At 45.1% G+C, this 15,050-nt stretch overlaps 2 protein-coding genes across 2 annotated transcripts; both read left to right on the top strand.

Annotated features, from left to right (window-relative positions):
• The first annotated feature begins 1,417 nt into the window (after nucleotides 1-1,417).
• On the top strand, nucleotides 1,418-5,446 carry LOC131286140 (uncharacterized). Its single transcript, XM_058315031.1, has 2 exons — nucleotides 1,418-1,918; nucleotides 3,365-5,446. The coding sequence occupies exons 1-2, from the start codon at nucleotides 1,517-1,519 to the stop codon at nucleotides 4,463-4,465; spliced, it is 1,503 nt and encodes a 500-aa protein (XP_058171014.1). The 5' UTR covers nucleotides 1,418-1,516; the 3' UTR covers nucleotides 4,466-5,446.
• Nucleotides 5,447-6,738: 1,292 nt separating this feature from the next.
• On the top strand, nucleotides 6,739-13,813 carry LOC131288496 (polyadenylate-binding protein 4-like). The gene is made up of 4 exons (XM_058317638.1): nucleotides 6,739-7,077; nucleotides 7,162-7,758; nucleotides 10,545-12,026; nucleotides 12,122-13,813. Exons 2-4 carry the CDS (start codon nucleotides 7,566-7,568, stop codon nucleotides 12,373-12,375), a joined length of 1,929 nt encoding a protein of 642 aa, XP_058173621.1. The 5' UTR covers nucleotides 6,739-7,077; nucleotides 7,162-7,565; the 3' UTR covers nucleotides 12,376-13,813.
• The last annotated feature ends 1,237 nt before the right edge of the window (nucleotides 13,814-15,050 follow it).

Raw genomic sequence — 15,050 nt, 5'->3', positions numbered from 1 at the left:
ACAAGAAAACTTTTGAGTGGATTGATGGTTTTAATCAATGATGACATAGATAGTTGAACATCAGTAAATGCTATTGATATGTAGAGTTAGTTATTAACTTTTATTTCAGAGATGGCAATTTTTATCCTTTTAAATATTGTCATAGGGAAAAGATGTTGTTTAAGATCCTCTGATGTGTTTATTAACCAAAAATCTAAAAGGTGTTATAATTTTTTGCCATTGTATTACTTAACGAAATGTTTCAAAAACAATTTAAATTCTCGGTTTGTCCATTCGCATTCCATCTCCACGCATGCTGCAATCGAGAGGCTGCAAACAAATGAAGTACTCAATCCGGGCGTATGGCGCTGATGCACTCGCGTCCGAGAAGGCGATTGTTGATGCACAGGTAATGCATCTCCTTCCCGCTCTGATGCCCACCGTGCAAGCGAGAAAGCCGCAAGCAATAACATCTGACATCTGCTTGCATTTGAACACCGTACACCGTACGCAAGTCCGCATTTTATGCTCCACAAGATCCGAACGCACACAGGTATGCGCACGGGTACGCACATTTTGATACACGTGCACGTCAGTTGTGCGGCGGCGGCGGCGGGACAGAGCGGGGACAACAGGGAACCACAGAAACATCTGCTGTTTGCTCGTATGTCGGGAGGTTACCGTCGGACACGGTCGTCCTCGCCGTGGTAGTCGCCCCGGTCTCGTCGCTCTTGTCACACAGCGTCCGGAACAGCGTGTTGTGTGGTCCCGCATATAATCGTCCCCGGATCGTTAGGTCTTCTCGAGGATCGGGGCTACGATTAATCTCGCAGTAAATTGTCGTTGGCTTTGGAAGCAATAAGTAAAACTAAAGAAATAAGCAATTCGTGCTCGATGCTGGAATTAAACAGTCTTGAAGAGAAAATATGTTTTTGTTCAAAATTCTCATGCCCATGCTTTATCCTCGTGCGTGCGCTTCCTGTGTTTGTGCTTGTGCATGTGCTTGTACATGAAACTGTGAACTGATGCAAAAAGGCGGCCACGGTGCGCAAGAGCGGTAACAACGGAACAACGTGATCGAACCAGCGAAACGAAAGGACGTCGACGTTGTGGCTTCACGTTACAAAACTATCGCCCTGAGCACACACAGGCACGGGATTCACCGTCGTCCACCGGAGAAATCAAAGTGAAGAAGACACACGGGAACAAGGAGAGAGGGAGAGTGAGAAGGAAAGGAGAGGCAGCGGAAAAGTTCAATAATCTTATCCATCCCTTCGGCCACCGTCGCCTGCTAGGGATTCGAGTGCGTTTGGTTTTTCCTTCGTCTGTTCCATCGCCTACTACGAGAAGCAACGCTGGGAAGACTAATTTAATTTAACGAGACACCTTTGTAAGTTGTCAAAAAACGGCTACACCGGAGCTGTGGTAGGAGACAAAAATCGGTTCAAACGCAGGTGGACAAAGTAAGGATAAAATATCCAGCACAGGAAGCAGAGACCGTCCGTCCGGTGGCAAAACGGCAATCGAAGTTCAAACCATGAGCAGTGCTTCCTCTTCCACTGCCGGAAGTAATGCGGCAAACCAGAGTGGCCAACAAGCCGGTGGTGGTGGTGGTGCTGGTGGTGGAAGTGCAACCGCCGCGGATAACGGCCAAAACGGAAGTGCGGCCGAGAACGGTGCCGAAGGGAACGTAGTACAGCCACCGCAGCCCGGAGGAGGAGGCACGGCGGATCCACCGACCACTTCCTCCGCGACCACGCACCACCACCGGGGTGGACCGGCCGCATCCGGTACGACCGGATCGATGGCGACGGTCCTGCGACGCAAGACGAACGTGTGCCTCATCTGCGGCATCTACACCAACCTTTCGCTGAACATCTTCGAGCCACGGAACGGACCGAACATAGTGGACGTGATCTACGAGAAGTACAAGTTCCGGGTAAGAGTCCTTTGGGACGCCAGTAATGCATATCCTTATCCCGTCCACATTCCCACGCGCCCTGGCACTCCGGGACGGGGATAGGGCGATGATAATCATCGTGATTACCCGTCGTGCCCCCGATTCTCTGGCGCTATTGTCCGGGATTCCTTCACTCGGCACACCCCGCTTCACACGCCGTGCTTCTAGGGCTTGGCGCGTATCGATTTTCGCCGCGCGCTCTCTATCCTTCCCACTGAGCGGGCAAAGGATGCAAGCCAGCAACGTGGAAAACGGAACGAGAGCCAAGTACGGGAAAACTTACCATACCTCCGTTCAGGGGCTTCTCGACAACCGCACGCTATCTCTTTCCCTCCTTCCGGCCCTTCGCGGTACATTGGTGTGCTTGTGTGACCGCCCCGATTCTGTCCCTATTGCCCTTTTCTTTCGCCCTATGACCTGCGCCTGCGTTCGTATGGGTAGGAGTGTGTGTTGTCTCCACACAGCCCTTCGAGACACTCCTACACCCCGAAGATGATCCGTGGCTCGCGGCGTCGTTTTGAAAGGATAATTCTTTATGTCACTAGAAACGAGCGCGCGGAACCGTTAGGCTGATGGACGCATGAATGTCGTCGAACATAAAACCTTTTTCTTAGTCCGCCTCTTCTTCCTTTTGATACTCGATCAGTATAGTAACAGCTGGCCAACCTTTCGCGCCATCGTTCCCAAAAGCTGCTCGCCGGAAAGGATGATATGTGAGACAAGAATTCATTCGGTGTTGGGTGTTGGAGAAGAGATTTTGAAACCGAAACTATGTTTCGTCGTCTTCATCCGTACCACGTTTCCGATAGTCGCTGTTTGATCATTCTTCTTCCAGTTTTTTTCTTTCTAATAGAACCACCCTTAGCCCTTCTCCTCTTTACATGGTTTGAAGAGATACATAATGACACAATTGTTTTAGTTCAACGCTTGCTTCAATTGATTCTTTTTTAAATTTGTTTGGTCTGATAATCTCGTAGTCTTTCTTTAGGTTTTTATATATTTTCTACAACAAAACACGAATCGATTTTGATAAATTTAAATACAGTTAATTAAGATAAATCGATTTTTTAGGCAGTAACAAAGATAAATTCAGCATTTATTTTGATAATTTTCGCTTTTCTAGTTGCAATCGATGCTCTCGCTGTTATCACCACTTTTAGCGTAATTAGTTAACAGTCCTATTCGTTCATTGATTGTGGTAGGAATACTGAAGTTAGTACAGCAAAATAACCGCGAAACTCATCTCAGTTTCTCTCTTTTAACTCAATAGTTGTGTATGTGAAAGGTGGTATAATACATCTAAAACTTACACAATTATGGGATAAATTTGCTCTATCAATTGTATCTTAAGCTATTGCATCTGCAACGAAAAATGATTGTTTTATTGATTGTTGTGTTTCTTTACATTTGTCACATTGCTTGCAGGCTGAGCGGGGCGATAATGCGGACAAGCACATTTGCTTTAGCTGCAACAACTGGTTGATCAATTGGTACTCGCTGCAGAACACATCCTCCGGCAGCTCGAACCGAACGTACGAACCGGCGCCGTCAACGAGCCGTTCTTCAGCTGCTGCGGACAGCAGCAACAACAGCAATCGCCGGGGACGTCACCACCAGGGGCATAAATCAAGGACGAAAGGGATTTCAACTGCCCGCACCAATGCTTTCCCGCCGTCAAACGATAAGGAAAACTACCCAACAAACCATGCTGGCCGGGCGGACGAGCAACACGACCAAGTATCGTCGACGACAGCGTTTTCCGAAGCCGGCGAGGAAGAGGTTTTAGGGACGAAGAAACGTCGACACAATCATCCCTACGTGACGCGATCGAACCGGTCTTCGCGGGCAGCTCTGCGGGATAGCAATGGTCACCGGCAGCGGCCACCACAGCAGTATCCGAGCGTTATGAACAAATGGGTGGCGGAGGATTCGGAGGCCGTTGTTACTAGCAGTTCGGAGGATCAAACGTTCGATCCCTACGAGATGCTAGTTAAACCGTTCGAAAGTCGACTCATACGAATGCTTGAAGGACAGGGCACTAGTGTGACGAAGGAGTGTGTGCGCGATGGAGAGGAAGAAGGGGGTGTAGATGAGAACAGCAGGTCCCAAGCAGCGGTGCATTGGCAACCAGCACCGCAAGGAATAAGTGGCCAAGGGAATAATCGACTAAATCGATCTGAACTGCAAAAGGACATCCATACCAAACAGCATTCTACAGTTACCGCCCCAAAAGACCCCTCCCTTGTTATTGTCCAAGACCAACAAGAAACAGAGAACGCCAGCAACGAGATAGTGCTGAGCTTCGATTCCGCCCTTTCGGAAGTGATCGATGTGGTCCCATCATTGAAGGCGATTCAGCCGTGGTGGTCAAAACACTCCTCTCCTTCGCTGGAAACTGTCGAGATCGATGACGACCTTTCCCCGTCCGATCCAGTCGGACCGTTGCGCGACCGTTTGTCTTCTGGGGCGCTTTCGATGGCGATCATACGCGTGGGAGAAGATGGTGCGGACAGCATTGACTGGTAAAAATGCAACCCACCACTGGGCGCAAGGGAAAGGTCGCCTTACCAAAGAAGAAGAGCTTCTTGAAGCAACTCCCTTCTATGAGTGGCCCTGCTACTGTCGAAAAAAGGTGTCCATTTATCTGTTGCAGGACACGGTTTATATGAGTAGTTGAAAGCGGGACCTAACCTTTCGGGTCAGCAGGGAAAGATACCCCTGCGTTTGTTACTAGTGTAATTGAGACGTTCAATTTCCGGTGTTTCCGCAAACTGGGCGCTACTAGAGCAGTATCAAGGGAGCATCGCTGCGCCATCAGTCGCATTGTTTGTTACGTGCGTTTAGATATGATGAATTCGTTAGCAGAGGATTACCAAAAATACAAAACAAAAAATAATATTAACGATCATGGAGACGAATTGAGATATAAGAACCAATTATAATGAAGCAAACCAATGGAAGCCAATTGCCATTATACCGAAAGGAATAGGAAAAAAAGTATAGCTCATCAAGAAACAAGGGCTGATTTTTCTTATTAATTTAGTTCAAATAATCCTACAAAATATGCGGCCACTCGTTGGGTTTTAGACACAGTACTTGGATCTCATATTTTATTTCCATGGAGAGAAGGAATAACTGCCATGAACTGGATAGTGTTATAGTTCGATTAATTATATTGGCCAGCAGCTTAAACCTACGTATTTAGAGCATCGGTTTCTAATCCTTAATATCATCTTCTATTATGATGGCTTGAGCTAGCGTCTCATTAGATATTCGATAATCAACAAATGGCCATTCCAATCAAATCTAATGCCATCCCGTGCATTCAATCATTTACGAAGACAAGCTTTGCTTTAAATCACGAGCCTTTTAATGTGTACATGACGTTCTTTAAGTTTGTTCTGTAAGTTATTACAACCGTTTCTCGGTTAGGTATTCATTAATTAATTTGATTCACCTCATCATTATTGCATTCGTGATAATCATCGTCATTCGATTTACATTTGGCAGTATTTTACCAGGCAGTCGGCAATATGCCGATGGTGAAGAAGTTAATTATAAACAAATATGAAATTTATGATCAAGGAAAAAGCCGAACGGATGCAAATACGTGTTAGCAATTGTCGAATGAAATCGTACATCAGAAAGATATCCCATTTTTCTCGTTTTATTTTCCACCTGCAATGATGACAAAAGTATGGGTTTTCAAATAAAAAGGAGCACGAATATGATGTCGTTGGATCATAGCAATCTGTGCCGTAAAAGCTTGTCGCAAAGACATTTCCTTTTCGGTAGTAGCGGAAACAAGCCGTGTCGCAAATTTGCTCCAGAGAAAATTTCTAATCGGAAAGCGAAGGGAAAATCATAAAAAAAGAACAAACTAATAATACAAGACACTTGTGTAGTGAAAATACCATCATGACGATGTTAGGTGAACAAATTTCATACCCTGAGAATGTGTGAACAGTGAAAAAGAATAGTTTTGTGTGTGCCTGTCGTGCATTCTTCATCAGGTGTACACAGGCATTAAATTGAGGCGAAAGATATCGAAGGTAGGTATGGCCACCTTGCTGGGGCAGATACGAATGAACATTGGTATATTTTGTTGCGAGCTGATTGTGCGTTTGAAGATTATACAGGCCCAAGCAAAAGCAATGAGCACTACATTAAACGGTTCAGTTTCGTAACCGAAATCGTTTTGTACAGGCCTGATGGCAGAAGGTCACTTCCGGTTGTCAAACCTGTGAACCTAGTAGGTTCGGGGTACTTTACTAGGTTCGAATCTTTGAAATCCGTCTAGGGATCGAATCTTCGAATCTTCGCCAGTCGCTTCCGGGAGCTGCGAAAAAAAGCGATTCGCCAAGCGTCGGAAGTAGTGATGGGAAAACTGAATCCCTACAGGGATTCGAATCTTTCGATTCAAATCCATTCTGAGATCCGGATCTTCGAATCCGAGTCCCAATCCATCATATCATGCGCGCCTACCAAAATTACATTGTCTCTAGATCGACTCGTTATGTGACTAATTCGACTCAAATCATTGTGAGTCGATTCAAACAGTTTAGGTTCAAGTCAGAATCGAATCAAATCGAGTTCCAATCCAATCAAATCTGATTCTAATCCTAATCGAATCAAATCGTTAGAATCCGTCAAATGGGATTCATATCTTTAGAATCTGTCAGATGGGATTCGAATCTTTGGAATCCCTCTAGGAATCGAATCTTCAAATCTTCCGAATCCCGATTCTGCCAACACTAGACTAGTAAGACTGACACCACCAGCCTTCTTCATCAGACAAAGATTGTCGCTGACGTTGTGCGGTTGTGCTTCTTGGATAAGATCGCACAACCACTCACATTTTTTTGTGAATAAAAAATACCAACAAAAAACCCCAAAAAAATCATTAAAAAAATCAAAAAATCATCCAAAAAAATCGCAAAACAGTGAAAAGCAACACAAACAAACACACTACACTAAAACGTTATTTTCATTTTCGCAAAAAAAAGTCGAGAAATCGAGTGCGTAGGAAAGAATCGTGTGTGAAAAAGCAAGAAGCGTGAATCGTCGAAGAATTTTCCCCTTCGTGAAATCTAGCAGCCGCAAAACAGCATCAGCATCTCTCGGTCCAAGTCTGCCAAGTGTGTAGCTAAAGAATCTGCAGCCCCCAATTTGAGGAAGAAATCGAATCCCTTTTCTTTTTCTTTTTCATTTAATTTTGCCAGCACATCGTGTTTCCAAACGCAACGCCACAGCAGCAACAACAGCAACAGCAGCAACAGCAGTACAGCGCAATCAGCTTTCGAAGGAAGCAAAAAAAAAGGTCGCTTTCCCTTTCCTGTGCCTCTGTCTCTGTCGCTCGCGTTCGTTCGTTTGCTTCAACCCGGTTTGCTGTGTGTGGAGTTATCGAAGCCGTCGTAAGCGGACGTGTCGCTGCCTCGTAGTGCGTGGTTCGCGTGTGTGGAATTTTTAGGAGAAACTCCCCGCGTTCCCCAGTGTCGTCCTCCCCCCGGTGGGCTCAGTGCGAACACCGATTAGGAGTGAAAGTTTCGGTTCCAACGTCCGGAACGTCCAACCCAACACCACCGGTAGCCAGCAGCAGCCCTCACCGCGTGTTTCGGTTGAAATAATGAATCCTGGTGCCCCGAACTACCAGATGGCTTCTCTGTACGTCGGTGATCTGCACTCGGACATCACCGAGGCCACGCTTTTCGAGAAGTTTTCCTCGGCCGGACCGGTGCTGTCCATCCGCGTGTGCCGCGATGTAATCACACGTCGCTCCCTTGGCTACGCGTACGTCAACTTTCAGCAGCCAGCCGATGGTGAGTACACAGTCCTTAAGTGCAAATTGTGTGTTAAAGTAGAAAGAAAAGGCGCATACATGAGCGATGATTCATCCCCAGGGGTTTCTTTTCGGTTCAAATCCCATCATACACACACGTGTTTTGTTTGACCGATGGTGTAGTCGGGAACCGTCATCTGCCGCCATGTTGGATGAGTAAATTTTTCTCGCTTTCTCCGGGCGGTTCCTTTCTCGCCCGTTGCGCTGTGCGAGGTAACGTCACGTTGACGTTGGTCTGTCAAGTCGGCGTTTCTTGTCATCGCAGGCGACCCCTGGTGGTGTGCAAGGGATGCTTGTTTTGGTGGGTAAACACATCTTGATGCCACATTCGAAGGACGACTGCTGCAATGAAAAACAGCGAAATTCGTATGCATTTAAAAGCAGTTTATAGTACGGCCTGCTTCTATCCAGTATCCTTTATAGTTAGGAAATCCTTAACCTCCTTCCTTCTGGATATTTTAAATTGATGCATCCTTTACCTCGGGGAGAGCACGCCCTTTAAAATGCTCATAGCTTTAACTTACAATCATCTATTTTCACTACATTAAAAGATATTATAGCCTAAGAACTGTGATGCAAATGGGAATTCGATTAGAATTTTGATACGAAAAGCCCTGTACGGACTACATAGCAGTCTGCTTGTTGTCAAGGACGTTATCGGATGGGAAATCTATATGATTCACAACTACCCCGTTACACTGAAAAGAGTTCTGCAGAAAAAACAGTGCATATTGTAACAATTTGGTTCTCGTTTGATTCTAACTTGAAATCGTTATGGCTCTTCTGTAATTTGTTAAATGTGCCAAAATAAGGTCGTACATTCCTTCAGTTTGTTTTTTTCCTCACCACATAACATTAAATAATACTGTATGGAGCATAAATCGTAAAATGCAACGGTAAAAATGTGGTTGTCCTTCAAAACGAGAAAAGAGAAGGGTTCGGACAGCGGTTCCCTCCGATTCCGAAAACATCATCGAATCACATCAGGGAGGGAAAATGTGCCATCAATCGATGGCGACAAGGTGTGCTGCTATTCGTTGACCATTCGTTTCGTCCATTCCACCAACCCCAGCCATAGCTAGCGACCGTGCTCGCCATACTGATGGCTGCCTTGAGTGCGACGATCAACCCATTTTATGACAGTTTTTCAACTAGTTCGGAAAGGGAGAAACTGGTTTTGCTCCCTCCAAGTATTTTCTTCAAACCCCTGAGGGAGAGTATTTGATGTAGTTGCTCGTCAAAAACATTCTTTGACAAACGAAAATATGCGTTGCATGGTGCCGGGGGGTTTTAGTAACTAATTTAATTGTTGCATTTTAGTTTGTAATTGTTGTTTACGTGTCCGATTACTTTGCCTTCGTGCTGATGTATGCCGGAAATGAAGCTTGTTTGTCGTCTTCTGCTTGGCATTGTTGAGCGTGCATCGTTTGTCGGAGTAGATGGACGACCGTATCGTTTTTTTTCCACCGTCGTATGTGTCGTTTTGTTGTTTTGTGTTGGCTTAAATGGTCACCAAACCATTGAGAGCTTTACATGAGATTTTGTGTACTAATGTAAAATTTGTTAAATGCTGATTTCCTCCGGCCTATAGCTCAAACATTACTTTAATGAAAATATTATTCATTCATGTTACAGCAAATAACATTGAGTTCTCAATACATTTGTGATCACACCCAAACAAAATGATAATAGGTAAATAATTAAAAATAGGAGGTTGAGAGTTTTATTGTGGAACAACCTTTCCTATCATAAATTCCCACATGTTAGGGGAACATACGTCGATTCCATTTATTTTCTGCATCACACGTACATGATACTTTTAGCTATTTTTCATTTTTGTCGACTAGATCAACGTATATCCTGAAATCGATGTATTTTGTTTTAAAAAATCCTTTATCCATGATTTTATCCAGTCGCATGAGTGAAGTGAGCGGTCACATCATAACCGAGGTGAAACCAGGAAAGGAGTGGGAAAACATGTTAATGTAATTATGATGTATGCATATGCTGGTTAAAAAAGAGAGGGAGGAGGGCAGTTATATTGGTAGGGGAGAGTCAAAGCCAGCGAATCCACTCGCCTTTCATATTATTTATGCTGGGATGGGTCGAAATAATCACTGGACAACAGTCGCCACATCAGCGTACACAGGATGCATTTTGTTGGAATGTGCTTTATTGTCCATGATGATGTGTTTAGTCTAGGGAGAAAAGGGGATGGTTACATTGAAATGGGATGCTCTTGCTTTCCGATCGGCTTCCCTTGTGGATCCCTAGCACCCTTCCCGATCATTGGGCATGAGAGTAAATGATTGCCCGTTTCCCCCGTAACAAGAAAAAAGCGATTGCATGAAATGCAATCGATAATTCCATTTGCAATTAAAACCCCAAAGAGATTTGTTCGCTTGACGCAATATTGGTTGTTTCAGGAAAAAGGGCACGCAAGAGCAGCAATAAAACAACGCTAATAATGTAGACGATTTCTTTATTGCAAATGGGATGATAAATAAGTATGGAGTGGAGTTGGCATTCGGGTTGAGCCTAGTATGATATTAATTGAAAGTTTCAAATGAAATAGGATATGGGTAAAACAACTCTGATGTTTTTATCCATAATAGGGAAAAGACAATTCTTCTTATGTTGGTTGGATGACCATGGTTTAAACCAACCAGTGGAATAACATGTATTGATCAAAATTGAAAAGGCTTTAAGCTTCAAAATTGTAGAAGTATTCGAAGGCGTACTAAATATTTGTTTTGTCAATTCTAGCTGAACGTGCGCTAGACACGATGAACTTTGATCCGATCAAGGGTCGCCCGATCCGTATTATGTGGTCTCAGCGTGATCCATCGCTACGTAAGTCCGGTGTCGGCAACGTGTTCATCAAGAACTTGGACAAGAAGATCGACAACAAGGCAATGTACGATACGTTCTCTGCGTTCGGCAACATTCTGAGCTGTAAGGTCGCTCAGGACGAGAAGGGCCAAAGCAAGGGTTATGGTTTCGTACACTTTGAGACGGAGGAGTCGGCCAACACCTCGATCGAGAAGGTAAACGGTATGTTGCTGAACGAGAAGAAGGTCTACGTCGGACGCTTCATTTCGCGCAAGGAGCGCGAGAAGGAGCTCGGCGAGAAGGCGAAGCTGTTCACCAATGTGTACGTGAAGAACTTCGGCGAGGATCTGACCGAGGAGGCGCTGCGTGAGATGTTCGAGAAGTACGGCTCGATCACGAGCCACCGCGTGATGACGAAGGATGGCAAGAGCCGTGGCTTCGGCTTCGTGGCGTTCGAGAGTCCGGAGGCGGCCGAGCGTGCCGTGCAGGAGCTGAACGGCAAGGAGCTGTCCGACGGCAAGCTGCTGTACGTTGGCCGCGCTCAGAAGAAGAACGAGCGCCAGATGGAGTTGAAGCGTCGCTTCGAGCAACTCAAGATGGAGCGTCTCACGCGCTACCACGGCGTGAACCTGTACGTGAAGAACCTGGACGACACCATCGACGACGAGCGCCTGCGCAAGGAGTTCGCCCCATACGGTACGATCACCTCGGCAAAGGTGATGCTGGACGAAGGCCGCTCCAAGGGCTTCGGATTTGTGTGCTTCTCGGCACCGGACGAAGCAACCAAGGCCGTAACGGAGATGAACGGACGCATCGTGGGCAGCAAGCCGCTGTACGTTGCGTTGGCTCAGCGCAAGGAGGAACGCAAGTCGCACCTGGCCAGCCAGTACATCCAGCGTGTGAACAGCCTGCGCATGCAGCACATCGGCCAGGTTTACCAGCAGAGCGGCAGCTACTTCGTGCCAACCATCGCTCAGCCGCAGCGCTTCTACGGTCCGCAGGTCGCACCGGTCCGCACTGCTCCGCGCTGGTCCGCAAATGCACAGGTACCACGCACCCCGGGCAATCAGAATGTAGCCGCAAACGCTCCTGGTGGTGGCTATCCGACGATGGGCGCAACCATTGCCACCAACAATCCGTACCGCCAGGCGGGTAACGTACGCGGCGCTAACCAGCAGGCTCCGAATGCCCAGTCGGCTCAAGCAGCATCTGCTGCCATGCGCAACCAGGCCCGTCCGATCACCGGCCAGCAGACGGCGGCCAACATGCAGACGCGTCCGGTTGCTCCACAAATGACAGCTGGTCAGGCTCGTGGCGCAAACTTCAAGTTCACACAGAACATGCGTAACCCGCAGGTACCGCAGCAGGTCCCGATTCCGGCGCAGCCAGTCGCACAGCAGGCTGTGATTGTCAAGGGTAAGTGTGGAGAGAAAATTCTCAACCTAAAGCATTCGTGTTACCTGATGTTTGGTGATGTGTTATTAATCTGAAATTTGTTTTTTCCTGCGTAGGACAAGAGCCGCTTACGGCCTCCATGCTGGCAGCTGCCCAACCGGCAGACCAGAAACAAATGCTTGGCGAGCGTCTGTTCCCATTGATTGAGACGATGTACCCGCATCTGGCTGGTAAGATCACCGGTATGTTGCTCGAGATCGACAACTCGGAGCTGGTGCACATGCTGGAGCACAGCGAGTCGCTCAAGGCGAAGGCCGAAGAGGCCGTGGCCGTGCTGCACGCTCACCAGGCCAAGAACCAACCGAACTAAACCTGTGGATACGATGCTGCTGCGTTTTGAAGGCGAGATGGGAATGTAAAAGGAACGCCGAATCCGTGTCCTGCAATATCCTTTATGACTACTTCTCTCTCCACGACGGTTCGATCATCTTTATTTCTCCCTCCTTTTGCCACGTAGATAATCCGTACTTAAACATTTGCATTTGCCTACGAGCGGTAAGACTCAGTTGAAGGAAATATAGAGCACGTTACTTCGCAATATCGCAACTGTGTTGTGTATCGGGCCAGTTGTCTCGAGGCTACCGTTTCGGAAAACCGAGAAACGAAGGGAGAATTTTCGTGCAGAAAGGAGTTAGCAGAGATGGGCGTTGATAGGGGTATGGATTTTGGTGGACCTTCGTATATTTTTTTTCATTATTCACAATCAAATATTGAATATTTCATTTACTCGTCGATGCAAGCGGAACACGATTTCCCAGCTTATGCGTAGCTCTTCACGCACGCGACATAAATTTCTTATTACATTAATATAATCTTTCAAATATTATAAAATAACAAAAAAATTATATATAAATATAAAAAATTACAAAAAAATAGAAAACAAACTATGAAAAAGGATAAAAAGGATGAAAAAGGATAAAAAGATTGCAAAATAATACTGACGTTGCCCCTGAATCTGGTTGGGGAACGGCAGTAGGAAAAAAATATTGCAAAATGAAATGCGGCAGAAAATGGCAGAAAACAAAAAATCGCAAAAACCAAGAAAATGAAATCGTCAAAAAGTTAGATTGGGGCAAAAGAAGAAGGTACCTTCGGCAAATGAACCATATTTTTGTTTTTGTAACAACAAACGATAACTGCAACTACTGAGCACTGGTAGGTGTAGGATTTATGGAACATTTAGCAAAGAGAGAACTACTAGGAAGGAAGGTAAAAGCACCAGAATTTCAAGCAGAAAGGAAAGATCGGATTGTAAAGTTCTGTATAACACATTGATATTGAATTATGGAAAATCAATTTAGAGGAAATGAGGAAATCTATCGGATTGAAAATAAGCGATTGAAAGGAGCAATGTAGGAGCACTGGAAAATAGCTTGGTATTTAAAAAACACGAAAAAATGTGAATCATTCAAAGAAACGGCAAAAGGAAAATACTAAATTAGAAAACAAGGATCCTATTTCAATGAGATGCAACAGAGCAACCGATGCGACATTCTGAATATAAACGAAATAAAAGCAAAAAACACAAAAAGTACCCAAAAAAAGTGAAAATATATAAAAACAAAAAACAGAAAAACGTACGTGAGCGGATAGATATGGAAGAAAAGGTAAGCAAGTGAAACGCAAGAGGGATGAGGAAAACTGGCAGAAGAGACTGAGCAGGAGTTGAGTGAGGCACTGGTAGTGAAGAAAACTACCGTTTTCGAAACACAATGAAGGGGAGGAAATACCGGAGAGAAGGCAAAAAAGCATAATGTATGGAGGAAAATTTAAAGTAATACAAAAAAACTGAAAAATTGCAACTGAAAATTAGCTAAACAAAAAAGAGATGAAAACCAACCATCAACGGAATAAGAATCAGCAGTAGTTGAGTAGGAGTTTGAATCAGCATATAGTTGTGTTGGGGGCGTGTGAGCTCATGTGTGCTTGGGAAGTGGATACTTATGCACTCTCCTATTCCACACCAGTCTCATGCGGCTGCACTCCTTTAGAGCGATTAGGGTTTTCGATTAACTTTTTCGTGTCAAATATGATTTTCGGTTGTTTGCGATCCTCGTTGAAACACCACCTTTCTTTCCACCAAAAGAAAGGCCATTTGAACGGTTTGCATAAAAGTCCTCGTCCTAGTGAACACAGATTATTTGCGATTAGAAAGCGTTCATTCTGTTTGTTCTAGGTGTGGTGTTCAGGGAAAGTCGATTGTGCATTCTATATTAACGGTCATTTGTGGGCGAGGTAGTGAAAGATTTTTCAGTTTTGCTTTGTAGCATGTCCATGTTTTCCCTCAAGCTTCCATAAAACATCATCAAGATCTTCTTCGTGGAGGGATCATGTTTTATTTGAAGGATCGAACCCACGATATTCTCAATGCCGTGCGTAAGTTTCTTCCGGGAGATATTGGTATCGATGCGCTTCTCGTAGTTGTTTTTATTTGCACTTTGGGCTTGCGCGCGCGTCGGGTCTAGAGATTTGCGTAAGAGTTGATGTAGAGAATGGTATTCATCATGGTTTTTTTTGTTTACAAAGCGCAAAGGCGAAGAATGGGAAGATGAGGCGTTAGTGTGGAGAGGTACACGTGTATTCCAGTTTATATTGAACAGAGAAACAGCATAAAAGAACGTCGCGGAAGTACATTTAGCTGTCTGATAATGTTACGAAACGGAGTGTCGCAAAATCCAGGAATTATCAGATTAGACTTTTATACCATCTGGCAAAGGTCTAGTATCCATCGTTTATACAGCATGGATGAAATGAACACAAGGGTTGAATGCGTACCATAAAAAATACTATCTTTATCATTTGCGAGCATAACGGTGGGAGAAAACATCTACAAATATCCTGCTACTCCAGATGGGTTAATAGAAAACCTTTGGAACCTTTGTTAAACGAGAGGAAACTAAGCGATTGGAGCAAATAAACAGGGCTTTAGCGTTTTCTTCGCTTTAAGTAAAACAAATGTCCAATTGATCCATCTTTTTCCATCTC

The sequence above is a fragment of the Anopheles ziemanni genome, chromosome 3, assembly GCF_943734765.1.
Source record: "Anopheles ziemanni chromosome 3, idAnoZiCoDA_A2_x.2, whole genome shotgun sequence".
In the NCBI taxonomy this organism is placed as follows: domain Eukaryota; kingdom Metazoa; phylum Arthropoda; class Insecta; order Diptera; family Culicidae; genus Anopheles; species Anopheles ziemanni.
Note: the sequence above shows the minus strand (reverse complement) of the source record. Positions and strands in the feature narration are given on the sequence as shown.

Bases quoted from the DNA above. Each gene is read 5' to 3' on its own strand.
- LOC131286140 (XM_058315031.1), top strand. From the start codon at position 1,517: ATGAGCAGTGCTTCCTCTTCCACTGCCGGAAGTAATGCGGCAAACCAG. The intron at 1,919-3,364 runs GTAAGAGTCCTT...CATTGCTTGCAG, and splicing joins ACGAGAAGTACAAGTTCCGG to GCTGAGCGGGGCGATAATGC.
- LOC131288496 (XM_058317638.1), top strand. From the start codon at position 7,566: ATGAATCCTGGTGCCCCGAACTACCAGATGGCTTCTCTGTACGTCGGT. The intron at 7,759-10,544 runs GTGAGTACACAG...TGTCAATTCTAG, and splicing joins CTTTCAGCAGCCAGCCGATG to CTGAACGTGCGCTAGACACG. The intron at 12,027-12,121 runs GTAAGTGTGGAG...TTTCCTGCGTAG, and splicing joins GCAGGCTGTGATTGTCAAGG to GACAAGAGCCGCTTACGGCC.